Source organism: Bos indicus, chromosome 24, assembly GCF_029378745.1.
Source record: "Bos indicus isolate NIAB-ARS_2022 breed Sahiwal x Tharparkar chromosome 24, NIAB-ARS_B.indTharparkar_mat_pri_1.0, whole genome shotgun sequence".
Taxonomy (NCBI): Eukaryota; Metazoa; Chordata; class Mammalia; order Artiodactyla; family Bovidae; genus Bos; species Bos indicus.
Window position 1 is genome coordinate 56,588,310 of NC_091783.1, and position 14,695 is coordinate 56,603,004.

The 14,695-nt window shown below is 40.9% G+C and overlaps 1 protein-coding gene across 5 annotated transcripts in view; it reads left to right on the plus strand.

Annotated features, from left to right (window-relative positions):
• WDR7 (WD repeat domain 7) overlaps window positions 1-14,695 on the plus strand; it is a 352,599-nt gene that overhangs the window by 229,440 nt on the left and 108,464 nt on the right. For all 5 annotated transcript variants that reach the window (XM_019986705.2, XM_070779108.1, XM_070779109.1 and 2 more), the window contains one exon: window positions 10,288-10,474. In XM_019986705.2, coding sequence (XP_019842264.2) covers window positions 10,288-10,474 — 187 coding nt within the window. The remainder of the gene's footprint in view (window positions 1-10,287; window positions 10,475-14,695) is intronic.

Sequence of the window (14,695 nt, forward strand, 5' to 3'; positions counted from 1 at the left end):
CCATGGGGTCGCTAGGAGTCAGACATGACTAAGCGACTTCACTTTCACTTTTCACTTTCATGCATTGGAGAAGGAAATGGCAGCCCACTCCAGTGTTCTTGCCTGGAGAATCCCAGGGACGGGGGAGTCTGGTGGGCTGCCGTCTATGGGGTCGCACAGAGTCGGACATGACTGAAGCGACTTAGCAGCAGCAGCAGCAGCAGCAGCAGCAGCAAGGGCCACTATATTTCCCTGATGGCTTAGTGGTAAAGAATTTGCCTGCAGTGCTGGAGATGCAGAAGACATGGGTTCAATCCCTGGGTCAGGAAGATCCCTTGGAGGAGGGCATGGCAACCCACGCCAGTATTCTTGCCTGGAGAATCCCATGGACTTAGGAGCCTGGCAGGCTATAGTCCACTAGGTTGCAAAGAGTAGGACAAGACTAAAGCAACTGAGCACATGCACCAGGGCAACTGTCTTTACTCTGACTATGTGTCTGTGAAGGGTTAATGTTCAGCAGCTCCTCATTCCAGTTGAATGTTTTACTGTGGTTATTAGAAAAGAGATCAAGTAATTTTTCATATTATTTTACTCTTCACCAGACTACCTATAAAATTACTTTGACATTTATCTTATAATGATCACAAAATTCCTTAATTAGCCTGTGTGAGATACTTAAAAAGTGGAAGCAGTCATGAAGTTATATCAAGTGTTTTTTGCCATACTTTTGGTTGTCATTAATAGCATTTATTAAAGACTGTCATTGTTTTGATTTTCTGTGTTTGTAAATAATAGTTAAATTCTAGAAGCCTGAGGGTGGTACACATGGATAAAGTAGCTGAGCATGAGCCCTTGATTGAGTAGGGGGTCAATTCCTTTGGAGAGACACATCAGTGTCTTCTGAATCCTGGCATACACTGGCCCAGTCCCTCTCACATGATGTTAATGGGGTACAGATGGCCAGAAATGTTAAGGTCAAATGCTACTGGAACTGCAGTGTGAGGAAAGTCTCATCTTTGAAGAAAGGCCAGTCTCTGCTTAGAAGGCCAGAGGCTCACACTGGTTGGTTGGTTCCTGGAGGTGATCAGGCCTAGAGAAGGCTGATAGAAGCTATGCATAGAACATGGTAAGAGATACATGTTGTATAAACCGGAGAAACTCCTGTTTCCTCCATCTTTCTGTACCTAGAGAGCATTCCACAAACACCAAATCATTTTCAGTAGTCATGAGAATTCGCTGTCCCAGAGGTAAAAATACTTGAATTTGTGCAGTTGCCTGTCACCCTTTGCGGAGTGCTTCCCTCTCTCTCATTTTCTGGGCTCTTGGTCTGCCTTATTTTTCTTTACAGGACTTAGTACTACTCGACATACCTATGTGTTCATTTGGTTCTTTTGTCCCAGCTAGAATATAAGTTTCATGAGGACTTCATAAGCTTCAACTTGGTTGAGCTGTGCTTTAGAACCATGCCTGGTCCCCAGCAGGCCTAGGAAATAATGGGTCAGTGAAAGGATTCCCCCAGCGATTAGGTGCCAGAGCTAGAACTTGAACCCCTGTTCTCTTGCTTTGCTTTTCCGCCCCCCCCAACCATTCATGACATTCAACAACCACACACCTTTGGGGAAAAGGACATAGAAGTATTTAGATCATTCAACTAAAGATTCCATAGGAAAAAAAAGGATTCCATAGGTTCATGGATTTTTTTTTTTTTACTTCTTTGACATCATAAACATCTGCTTCTACAATTGTACTTCTTTATTGCTGATCCGCAGATTGTCAGCACTTTTTACCTTCCTTAAGGAGGAAAAGAGCCGTATGCAGTAAGTAACATCCTTTTGTTTATGTGAAGGTAAAACACTTCTTTTGGTCTTCCACCCAAAATACATGAAATATCAAAAACAAATGAGATTAAATTTCACTGTTTGACACAACTGAATTAGGAACTCAAACAAAAAAAAATGTCCTTTCAATCAAGCAGCATTGGATTTTATACTCTTCTGATTGTAGGACAAGAAACAGCTACTTTTTTTGAATCAGAACTGTTTTGACTAAGCTGATATCACATTAATAAGTTTTAAAATAACTTCCTAATTTAACAGAAAAATTTTATGCCTTTTAGTAAATGAAATGATGACTTGATTTCTATGTAATACAGGATGTAAAAAGTTCAAAAGTAGTTTTTTATAGCTATTTATACAAAGCCTCTCATCATAGAAGTGTTTATTATTCTATGTCTATGAATAATGCACACTGTATTGGGATTATTTTTAATCAAATCATATACCTGTGTAAAGCCAAAGAATAGAATTCTAGATGGCATTCTGCCATCCTGGTTCTTTGATGGACATTAGTAAGTGGGAAAAGGCTTCATTCAGTTGGTTATACTTTGAAATAAGTGGCCAATCATTATTAATTCATTTTGCACTCATTGTAATGGCACAAATCATCATAAATTCATTTGGTTTAAAGTGCATATAATATGTTCTCCCACAGGAAGTTCTTGTAATTGAGCTATTAATTAGTACTTTTTTAAATATGACCTCTCCCCCCCCCCCCGCTTCTGTACTCTCCAGAGCTGAGGAGGTTAGTGGCCATTTCTTTATTAATGATTTTCTTTTGAGTATGATGAACCAGTTTATCTAAACTAGGCCTTTTAACTAGCCGAGTGCTCAAGTCGCTCAGTCGTGTCCGACTCTGCGACCCCAAGGACAGTAGCCCACCAGGCTCCTCTGTCCATGGGATTCTCCAAGCAACAATGCTGGAGTGGGTTGCTATTTCCTTTCCCAGTTAACTAGCCAAAGAGGGACCCAAACCCAAGAAAATGGTTCCATATATTGCCTACCAGCAGGACAATAGCAGTAATTGTCAGTCATCTCTAAGGGCTCTTAGGAAACTCTCTGAAATGCTTTGGTTTTATAATAATTCCAGTAAGAAAATCTCATTCTCTCTTGGTAAGCATAGTTTGACTGTGGCTTCTGTTTTAATTGCTAATTCTTATAACGTCTCCCTGTAGCCCCTGGCTTCCTATAAACATCTCCTGCCGTAACATCCAGGTCCCCTTGACTCCGGCAGGCGGGCACTCCGTGACTGAGGCCCCGCCCCGTCCTGTCCTTCTGCATTGCCTGCCCTGTTTCCTGCTTCAGGCTCTTCGGTTATTCAGCACCTCTTCACTGCATTGTACCAGTTGCTAGAGGGCTTACGACAGCTGGTTGCAGAAGTGAGACCTTCATGCTTCAAGAGGAGCATGTAAGGGAAAACTTAGTCCAAAAAAAAAAGAAAAGAAAAATTGCAATTGCAAAGCTGAGAAAAATATCATTGATTTTAAGGCTTTTTAAATGATCCTTTCTTATTTAGTGCCGTTTCAGCACAAATAGAAACTGGGTTAAAAAAAATACTACGCAATTCACGTTTGTGTCATGAACATGTCATGTTAGTAGAATCTGTGGTTATATGAAAATAAAGATTTGAGTTAGTGTTAAAAATGTTTTGTTAGTGTGTTTAACTGCCAATTAACTGTGTGCCTGTGTGTTTTAAGTGAATGAAAAAAGTCATTTTTTTTCATTATGTTTTGAACAGTGTGCTCACATTGTTCTTTGTGCTTTGGAGAGCTCAGGGTACCAAGTGTACTTTCTATACTTGCATTAGACATGCAAAAGGGGAAAAAGTGGAATAGAATCAATAATACAGAAGTGTTATTTATTATCAAATGATGCTGAAAACGATACCCTGTGCTTATAGAAATATATAACTATAGTTCTTTATAATTAATAGGGTTGTCTTATAATAGTTATTCATTAAATGTAGAGTACATTAATAAAGTGAGTCTACACTTTGTGATAAGGATAGAAAAATAATCCGTAAAGCAAATTCATTATTTCCTAAGTAACAGCCTCAGAGCATGTGTGTGTGTGTGTGTGTGTGTGTATGCGTATTATGACTTCTATTGTTAACCTTTTGAAAGAGCTGGTCATCATAACCAGCCAGATACGGTAAAAATGTTTTAAGTTGGCATTTTTCCTTGGTCAGTTCATGACAGGACAGCAGTCATCTTGGCAGAGCAACAAGTTAGCCATAGTATATGGCTGTAGCCACAGCTTACATAGGCTTTATTTTGCTATCTCTGTGTCAATCCTTTTCTCATTTTTAGCATGTTGCTGTTACAGCAAAGTGTAAATATTTTCTTGCAGCGTTGTGCCTCTGTAGCACTTTTTAAAAAATGGTAAGATTAAAGTAGGAACACTTTTTAAAAAAAACAGCTTGAGATAAGCTTGAGATAAAGCAGCACTAAAATATGAGCTATTGTTATTACTCTTGACTGCATGACAACAGAATTACTTTCTCAACAGCTGGAGGGTCTAAGTTAATTGTGATTTATCCAATGGTGGATTTTCAGCGCTTTCTGCTTTTTAAGGGGCTCTGTCTTGATTTGATTTCTTGCCAGTGTTCTGAGCCAGTCTGCATTTTGTAGTTCATTTGGCTATACGTACAGAGTGGTGATGGGTGGGGCGGAGGGTGCTGCTTGTTTAATTCCCACCATAAAGCTGCCGCAGTGTCTGTACTGTGTACCTGTCTTACTGGTAAGAAAGACCAGTCATCTGATAACCCTGCCATGACTATGGTCGCAGGTTGACTTGAATAATGCTGAATTCCATCCTGTAACAAGTTGAGTTAGGAACCTCTTGGCAGTCTCAGTGAAAAGCCAGTGGCCAGTAATGGGACTTCTCAGCTGTGATTCTTAGAATGGGGAAGGACCATGCAGTTCCTCGGGACAGTACAAACAGCAGTTATAACAAGCAGCAGTTTTTTCCAAAACTTTCTGAGATCATCCTTTCGGGCATGCTCAGTTGTGTCTGACTTTTTGTGACCCCATGGACTATAATCCGCCAGGCTCCTCTGTCCATGGAATGTTCCAGGCAAGAATACTGGAGTGGGTTGCCATTTCCTACTCCAGGGGATCTTCCCAACCCAGGGATCGAAGCTGCATCTCTTGCTTCTTCTGCACTGGCAGACAGATTCTTTTACCACTGAGCCATCTGGAAAGCCCTCTGATATCATGGACCAGTAAAATTTCCAAAAATAAAATTTGAGAGTATTTAGCAGAACTTTGTTTTATTTTGCTGAGTGCAAACATTAAAAAAATACCACTATCTTTATCATTTTATATAAAAAATTTTATTCACCAAAAAAGTAGTAAGTACATAACCTTAGAATAAGCACTCCTTTAAACTGAATAAATTTAGCTTTATGAAAAAACGCTCATTACATTATTTATATTTTCCCATTTCACCAGAGAGTCATGGAAACTTGGACATGGACCAGCACAGGTTTGTAGCAGATTCTTGGAAATTTGTGTTCTGTGCATAATTTTACTAGCCATGCTGGGGGCACGCTGTATAAAGTAATTTTCAGTATTTGCCAAAGCAAGAATTATGTATTAAGTACTTATTGAATTTGTAAATCACGGTGATAAGCCTCATGTGAAAAAAACGTTTTTTAATGAAAATTTCATATGACCCAGGGAATTTGCTCATTTAGCAGATGTGAAAAAATAATGAAATTAGCTTTGGACTAATTTTGGAATTAATTAGCTTTGGAATAAATACCAAAGATGCCATATTGTTGTTTGTTAAACATATAGATAATAATTGCTCTCATAAAAAGAAGAATTTCATTCTAAGGGAAGCAGAGAAGACCTGGCAGAAATTGCCAAGCTGCCAAGCGCAGCCCAGTGCAGCATCCCTGCCTGGAACATTCCACACACAGAGGTCTCTGGCAGGCTATGGTCCATGGGGTCGCAGAGAGTCAGACAGAAATGAACAACTGAGCACACGCACACACACACACACACACACACACACACACACACGGTCCATGGAGTCCAAAGAGTCAGACACGAACAACTGAACATGCACGCACACACACGCGCACACACACACACACACACGGTCCATGGAGTCCAAAGAGTCAGACATGAACAACTGAGCGTGCACGCACACACACACACACATGGTCCATGGAGTCTCAGAGAGTCAGACACAAATGAACAACTGAGCGTGCACGCACACACGCACACACACACACACACGGTCCATGGAGTCCAAAGAGTCAGACAGGAACAACTGAGCGTGCGCACGCACACACACACACACACACACACACACACACACACGGTCCATGGAGTTGCAGAGAGTCAGACACGAACAACTGAGCGTTCACGCGCGCACACACACACGGTCCATGGAGTCACAGAGTCAGTCACAAATGAACAACTGTTCACGCACGTGCACACGCACGCACACAGTCCATGGAGTCGCAAAGAGTCAGACAGAAATGAACAACTGAGCGCGCGTGCACACACGCACGCACGCACACACACACACAACTGCATCCCATTCTCCTTTCACATGTGAACAAAGCCTCAGAATTGTTGAAGATGGCATTGTGGTTGGATAACAAGCTACATTTCCCATCCTTCTCAGCCTTCCTTAAACTGGGAGGATTATTATGTAATTTCAGTCTGTGAAATGTAGTTAGATTTTACCGGGGGCTTGACTTACCTGACACATGTCCTTCTGCCCTGCAGCCTTCTGCCTGTTCCTGCTGGGAAGGCGCGTGCAGTACTGGATATGCCATCAACCGTTTAGTAGGTGTGATACAGCTAAGATAGAGTCGCGACAACGATAACTTGGTATAGCTGTATTTAGCTGTTGAAGCAGCAATAGCAACCTTCTCATTGTTTGAGAAAAGATAAAACATATCATTTGTTTAATCTTCTGTTTTGGTAGAGTGTCATGAATAAAACATGGTTGTAAAGACGTAAGTTGTGTTCAGAGATGTATACTGGTCACATTGCCCGTGGCCTGAGCCACAGGGGCCTGCAGCTAACCACTTGCCATCCACAGTCCTCAGTTATCCATCTGAAACATAGGAATAGATCATTGTTTTCTAAGATCTTTTCGACTTGAAAATGCCATGATTCTAATTAATCCAATTGGTTGGGGATAAGTAGATCAGAATGTAAGAGGCAGTAGGTCTTGCCCCCTTCTGAAAATCTAATCAAACCTCTCCTTCACTTAGAACTTTCTGGTGGTTCCCCATTGTCACCAGGATAAACAAAGTCTTGGCGTGGCACGCAAGGCCCTTTGTGATCGGGCTCTAATAGCGTGTCCTGCCTCATGTCTCTCTGTTACATTTCAGAAACTCTTTTCCCTCTTGCCCATCACCCCAACCCTTTCCCTTTCCTCTGACCAATTTTCCAGCCCTGTTGAACTGTGTGTAACCGCTTGGTCTGGCCATGTTCCCTCTCATCTCCTGGTCTTTAGACTTGCTATTCTCTCTTCCTATAATATTTTTTTTCCATACGCCTCTCCCGTGAGTGACTAAGTCCTACTTAGTCTTAAGGTTTGGATATTCAGCTCACCTTTCCCTTCGTATATCCCTAAGATCAGATTAGGTGCCCCTGTTAAGTTCTGTCTTGATACCTTGAACTTATAAATATTTTAACACTCTTTGTAATATATTCAGATTGCCTGTTTGCTCACCTGAATTAGAATGAATTTCCTTGGAAAAAACTGAATCTTGTTCTCTTTTGTCTCCGCAGCGCTTAGTACGCTGTAGCAATACTCTGTAAATAGTTCTTACAGGAATCTTGGGATGGAAGGGTTGGGACCAAATTGTGAAAAGTCTTGAATGAATATCAGTTTGTTAAACTTCTTTTTTTTTTTTAATTTAATTTTATTTAACTTTACAATATTGTATTGGTTTTGCCATATATCAAAATGAATCCGCCACAGGTATACATGTGTTCCCCATCCTGAACCCTCCTCCCTCCTCCCTCCCCATACCATCCCTCTGGGTCATCCCAGTGCACCAGCCCCAAGCATCCAGTATCGTGCATCGAACCTGGACTGGCGACTCGTTTCATATATGATATTATACATATTTCAATGCCATTCTCCCAAACTTCTTAATGCTGCCACTGGGAAAGCCTTTTACAAAAGACTCAGTCATAGTGGCAGATGGTGGCATCCTTCTCCACCTTGCTTACTCAGTGAGGTAATGTTCCTTGACTGTAGAACAGTGGGACACTTATGTAAAACAAGTTAATGTATGCTTTTGTACAAAATTAGATTCCATCTTGTACAGATTAAAATACAACCTTTATTGGGTACCAGAGATTTTAGAAAAGTTCTGAGAGATAAACTTAAAATTCACAAAGTTCTGCCACAAGCTTTTTTTTTTTTCTGTCAATAGAGAAAGTACTATCATTGTCTAAATTTTAACTTTTTTATCACCTTGGTCCATATTGCATAGCACCTAAATCATATGGAGTCATAAGTTAGATAAACTTTAAATTACAGAATACAAGTTGAAAAGGAATAAATGTACCTTTCCCTCATTATTATTATCATATAAACCATTAAAAAAAAACTGTTTCTTTAGTATCAACAGAAAGAATATATGATACAGAAATTTGAATTCTGAGATATCTTCAGAACATAAGTATCAGTATTGCTGGTAACATTCAAGTTCTAAGCATGTTATTAATCAACAAGGCTAGAAATCAGAAGGTTTAACTTAGATATCCTCTTTATCTCCTCATATTTACATGTTTTGTTGGAAATAACTTGTCAGAGACAGATGTGGAATATTAACATCTGCATGTCTTTAGAATTCCGAAACAGATCATTGGGGAAAAAAAAGACACTTACTAGTAGATTTAAAATTTGTGTGTTAAATAGGTGATTTTCCTCTCTGCTTCTCTTGATGCTTCCCCAGGTGGTAGAAACTGCCCTGCCAGAGCTGTTGGGGCCTTTGCTTTGTGTTGTTGTCAGTCACTAAGTTTTGTCCAACTCTTTGTGACCCCGTGGACTGTAGCCCACCAAGCTCCTCCGTCCATGGGATTCTCCAGGCAAGAATACTGGAGTGGGTTGCCATTTCCTTCTCCAGGGGATCTTCCCGACCCAGGGATCGAACTTGTGTCTCCTGCATTGGCAGGTGGACTCTTTACCCTGAAGCCAAAAGGGAAGCCATCCTTCTATCTACCCCCATTTCAATTCATTCTCATTTAACAATTGGCTATAACATAAAAGTAAGCAAATGCTTTTATTTGTTGAGTGCAGTAAATTTCATATGCTGTGTTCTTAATTTTGAAAACAGACAAGTTCAACCTGTTATTCAGAATGAGCCCTGATTGCCCTTCATGGAACACATGCTGATGTAGCCCTTGGCAGTACACTGTGTATGTTTTTAATTCATTTAACACTCTGGCCCTTTGCAATAGCTATTATCATCCCCATTTTACAAATAAGGAAACTGAGGTTCACTGAGTATCTTCCTAAGCCTAAGCCCCTAGTAAGTTATCAAACTGATTAATACTCTGTTGAATCTGAAAACTCTGTTCCCGTTAACCAGTATGCCATACAGTGATATGATTATAAACTGTTTTGTTTCTTCCCGTCAAAGACAAATACAAAAACTTCGTCTAAGTTGCAGTTTGTTCTTTACAGTCACTGGTGCTTTTTTTGTTTTTAATGTCAAAATGCATTTCGAAGTAGATGAGCTTTTGCAGCTTAAACACCATCAGCTTTACATGTACAAATGGTTAGCTTATCTTCAACATAAAGGAATACGTATTGACTAAAATCCAAATCATGTCTTCAGATTTAGAAGTAATATTAAGCTATTTTTAAAAGATGTGTAAGAAACTTATATAAAGAATTGACCGTGTGCTTGACATCATCTGCTATCAGCACATGGGAATGTAGAGGCACATATGTGCTTGGCCTGGGTTAGGGAGAGACTTTTAAAAGCTACACATTCTACCTTCTCCATTTCTCAGTCCTGGTGATAATCATTGCCTGTGATGAGGCATGTTACTGATGAAGCACCATATATAATCTCTGTTAGATGTAGTAGAAAGATGAAGAAATACCGTCTTACATTATTTGAAGCCATCTCTATTTTACAGAATGTTGAGTAGGGAGAAAACTGTTTGGAAGTTTAGAGTCACTGATATGTTTTGAAATTATATGTACTTATTTATATATAGTTATTATATAATTACAACACTTTAGAATTTAGTAGAAAATGTTGTCACTTAACATCTCTTTAAAGAGATAAAGATACTCTCTTTAAAGTACATGGCTAAACAAACTGTAAACTTGAGATGTTTTATAGTCTTACTATTCAAAACTCCTTCTCAATTAAAAAAGGTAAATCCAAAGTGGTTTATATTTTGAAAATATAGTTCAAAGAGAACATCACAAAGAAAGTTACTTTATCGCTCTGTCTTTTGTTTTGTAATTTTAGGTAAGGCCCTGACATTTCTTCTGCTGCAGCCGCCAAGCCCTAAGCTTCCTCCACACAGTACCATCCGCAGAACAGCCATTGATCTGATTGGACGTGGTTTCACAGTCTGGGAGCCTTACATGGATGTGTCTGCTGTCCTTATGGGGCTTCTTGAACTTTGTGCTGATGCCGAGAAACAACTTGCCAAGTACGTGCTCCATTTTCAGTTCATTTGGCTTCTGTTGGTTTTGTTTGGTTTTAGCAGAGGTCAATGATTATAATTTTTTTTTATAATTTTTAAATTTATAAAAATAATTTGGGGGGGAATTTTTAAAATGCCAAAAAATAGACCAGTATCTCAATATATGAAATTTTGGAAGTAGACAATTAAAGGGAGATATGTTTCTGTCATTTTAATACAATTGAGATTTAGCTGTAAGCCAATGAATGATTTATCTGTGACATAGTTTTAAATTTATTTTTATTGCACTTTGAGATATTATCAGCTAATAATAGTATAAACATATCATATATGGAAAATAATACACATGGTTCCTCAAAATGATGTACGGATACAAAACATGGCCCAGTTGTTGGGGGAATTACTCCTTTGCCCTCACGTTAATTTTTAAACCTACTTTACCGAGGTTTCATCTGCACACAGTCGACGATCAGCCCTCGGGGGCTGCAGTGGTCCAGGGAAGCAGGGACGAGAGCAGTGGAAAAGGAACAGGAGCTGAGGCAGTGCCTAAAATGCAACTGAGGCCGGTGCCAGAAGTTAGTATTGACTTGAGAACCCAGCCTCCTGACTCCCGGAGGAAGTCTTTCTTGTTTTGTGTTGATGGTGTAAGTCACATAGAATATGAGACTGACCACTGAGTCCCTCTCAGAGGACACCATTCAGTGACGTTGACTGCACTGACAGTTATGCCGTCACGAGCACTCCCTGGTTCGCAGGTGTGGTCACCCCGATGGAGACTCCACGTCCATGGAGAAGTCACTTCTCGTTCTCTCCTCCCAGCGGCCCTGACAATCTTCCGTCTCTGTGAAGCTGCGTGTTGTGGCCGTTTCACATAGATGGAGTTATATAGTATGTGGTCTTCTGTGTCTGACTCCTTTCACTTAGCATAATGATTCCAAGGTCTGTTCCGTTCACGTTGCAGCCTCTTTTCAGTGCTTCGTTTCTTTTTCTGTTGATTTACGGCATTTTATTTCTCTGTCCATTGATGGTCATTTGGGTTATTTCTGCTCTATTCCACTGTTGTGAACAGAGCTGCTATGAAAATTCAAATTCATGTAGATGTATTTGTGTGAACAGCTACTTTCATTTCTCTTAAGTAGAGACCTCAAAGTGGCATTGCGGGGTCACATGATAATTCTGGGTGTAACCTACTAAGATGAGTCACCAAGCTGCTCTCCACAGCGCCTACACAGCTTTCTATGTGTACTACCAGCGCGCAAGAGTCATCTTCTCTACATCCTCACCACCACCTGTCTTCTGTTTTTGCTGTTGCTTTTCGAGCATAGTCATCCTAGTGCGAGTGAAGCCTAGTGGTGGGAATGCTTGCCTCCGCATCTGCCTCGCGATGCCTTTCTCAGTGGACAGGCGGATCTTGTTTTATTGTGCGTAGCTTCACTGTGTTCTGCAGATACTGGGTTGTGTGGTCGTGCCTCTTTTCACAGCGCAGATGTTTGTGCTGAGCCGCGTCAAGGACATCTTTTGGCGCCATTTTCCCAACAGCACTTCGTCATTCATGACTCTGCGTCTCGTTTGGTAATTCTAGCAGTATTTCACACTCTTTTTTATTATTGTATTTGTTATGGTTATCTGAAGTCAGTAATCTTTGATGTTATTTTTGTAACTAGTGTGACCTTTTTAGCAATAATGTATTTTTAAATTAAGGGATATACATGTTAAGAAATACTTAATAATATTGCGTCCTTAATAGCCTACAGTATAGTATAAACATACTTTTTATATGCTTGCTGAGAAGCTAAAAAATTCACGTGATTCACTTTATTGTGATACTCACTTTACTGTGATGCTCTGGAATTGAACCTACAATATCTTCTGGGTCTGCTTGTTACTGTTATCACCTCTTTTGATTTTTTTTCAGTGAACAACATTTCATTCTTATCATTATTAACCTTTAAAAAAAGCTAGAGTTCTCCACCCTTTTCTCCATGGCTGCTTCTCTCATATCCATGCTCTGGGCCTGTCTCTCTGCTGGCTGCTCTGTGCTCAGAAGTGGACAGCAGAGCAGCAGCTGAAGGCTTGACTGGGATGCCGTGACTTTGTCCTCAGGCTGGGCATCCCCGTATCAAAGTCCCAAGATTGCTGAGTAGGGGAAGGGAATTCATTTCAAACCTAAGCAGCTGCCCTCCCTGGTCACATCCTGTCCTACCGCCATGCTTCCTAAGCCTCACCTCTGAGTCTCCTCGCTCAGCGCCCTTCATCAACTTATTTCACCTCTCACCTCAGTTCCATCTACAAGCTGGGCTAATTAAAGACCTGCATCATAAGACTGATGGGAGGTGAGTTCGTATTTGTCAAGTGCTTAGGAGAGCACTTAGCACATATTAAGAGACTGGATGGATGTTACCATCTGATGTTGGGTGGGGGGTGTGGATGGTGATGCCGTTGCACTTAGCACATATTAAGAGACTGGATGGATGTTGCCATCTGATGTTGGGTGGGGGTGTGGATGGTGATGCCGTTGTCATTGTCCCGGTGTTCAACAGCTGAAGAGACACCCATTTTTAGAATGATCACTTCCGCATAAGGGCAACCATGATAATTTCTGAACACAGGAGGCCTGAACGTTCTTGATTGACTTTAAGGAGTAGGAGGGACAATTAGCCCCTGAGTTGGCAGTAGTCGTAAGAGGCAGCTGGCCTTTGTGCAAAGCCCGACATGTATTTTCAATCTTTCATCCTCCCCTTGGCCGCAGCTGTGGTTGACACCTTCACAGAGTCAACAGAATGGCTGCTGTTACCTCAGCTCTCCTGGTTACCTTGCTGCTGCTGCTGCTGCTGCTGCTAAGTCGCTTCTGTCATGTCCGACTGTGCGACCCCATAGACGACAGCCCACCAGGCTCCCCCGTCCCTGGGATTCTCCAGGCAAGAACACTGGAGTGGGTTGCCATTTCCCTCTCCAATGCAGGAAAGTGAAAAGTGAAAGTGAAGTCACTCAGTCGTGTCTGACTTTTCGCGACCCCATGGACTGCAGCCTACCAGGCTCCTCCGTCCATGGGATTTTCCAGGCAAGAGTACTGGAGTGGGGTGCCATTGCCTTCTCCGCCTGTTTACCTTGAGAAGCCTTTAATAGTTTTGATTGTCCAGAATTTGCTTCAACAGAATTTTATAGCCTATTTTCAAATCTGGTCCAAACACAATTTCAATAATTATGCAGTCTTGTGTTGTTGCCTGGGAGAAGTGATAGGTTTTCATTTTAGGCTAACCATTTAATATTTTATTTTGTGTTTAAATAAATTCACACAAAGCTTATATCAGCAAACATAAAGATGTGCTGTGCTTTATCTACATGGAGTATGTCTACAGACACCAATGCTTGGGTTCTAAGTAGGTAATTTAAATCTTGCTTTTACATCCTTTTCTGTTATGAAGGTTAGTATAACTCTCTCCACACAGCTCTGAATAAATGAACGTATCAGCATGTAGCCTTGAGGAGTCCAATGTAATTTTCATTGTGATAAATTGCATAATAAGCAAGAAAATGTTTGCTTATTAATCTATAACAAGATTTAGATTGAAAATGGCCTGTTCCATCCCCGACACCCTTGGTACAGGCTGCAGAAGGACTGAGATGCAGCAAAGCAGAGCAGCGAGGGTGACTGGGCACCTTCTCCAGGTGCCCATGGGCCACCCCTCCTGTGCCTGGCTAACTGCACGCACGATAACAGCGCCCAGCCGCCTCACTCCTGACTGTGATCTTAAGCTTGCTTTATGAAGAAGCCTTTATGTTAGGCTTCTCTTTTTAAAAAGAAAAAAAAAAAATGCAAGAGTGCTTCCCTCTTTATTCCAATTCTTGTGAGTGTATGGAGGAGCTTCTGGGCAGGGCAGCTCGCTCAGGCAGCTACCGACTTCTGAAGGACACCCGTGAGGGGAGAGTTTCTGTCCTTCCCTCAGTCCCCTGCATCAACATCCTGTGTCAGGGAGGACTCCTGAGAGGGCTTCTGAAAAGCCACATATGGCTCAAGACGAGTAGAGCATTCTCCCAGAATTAAGGTTTTTAATTTCAAAATAGGACTTTAAAATCTTACCTCTTTGGAATCAAAATAAAGCCAGCTGTTTTCAAACATTTTGCCAAATTTTAAACTGTGTTTATTAACTAAGCAAGCATCTATGGAAGGGACAGTGTTAGGTGCCATATGTAGTGACAAAGTAACATGAGACCAAGATCCTTGAG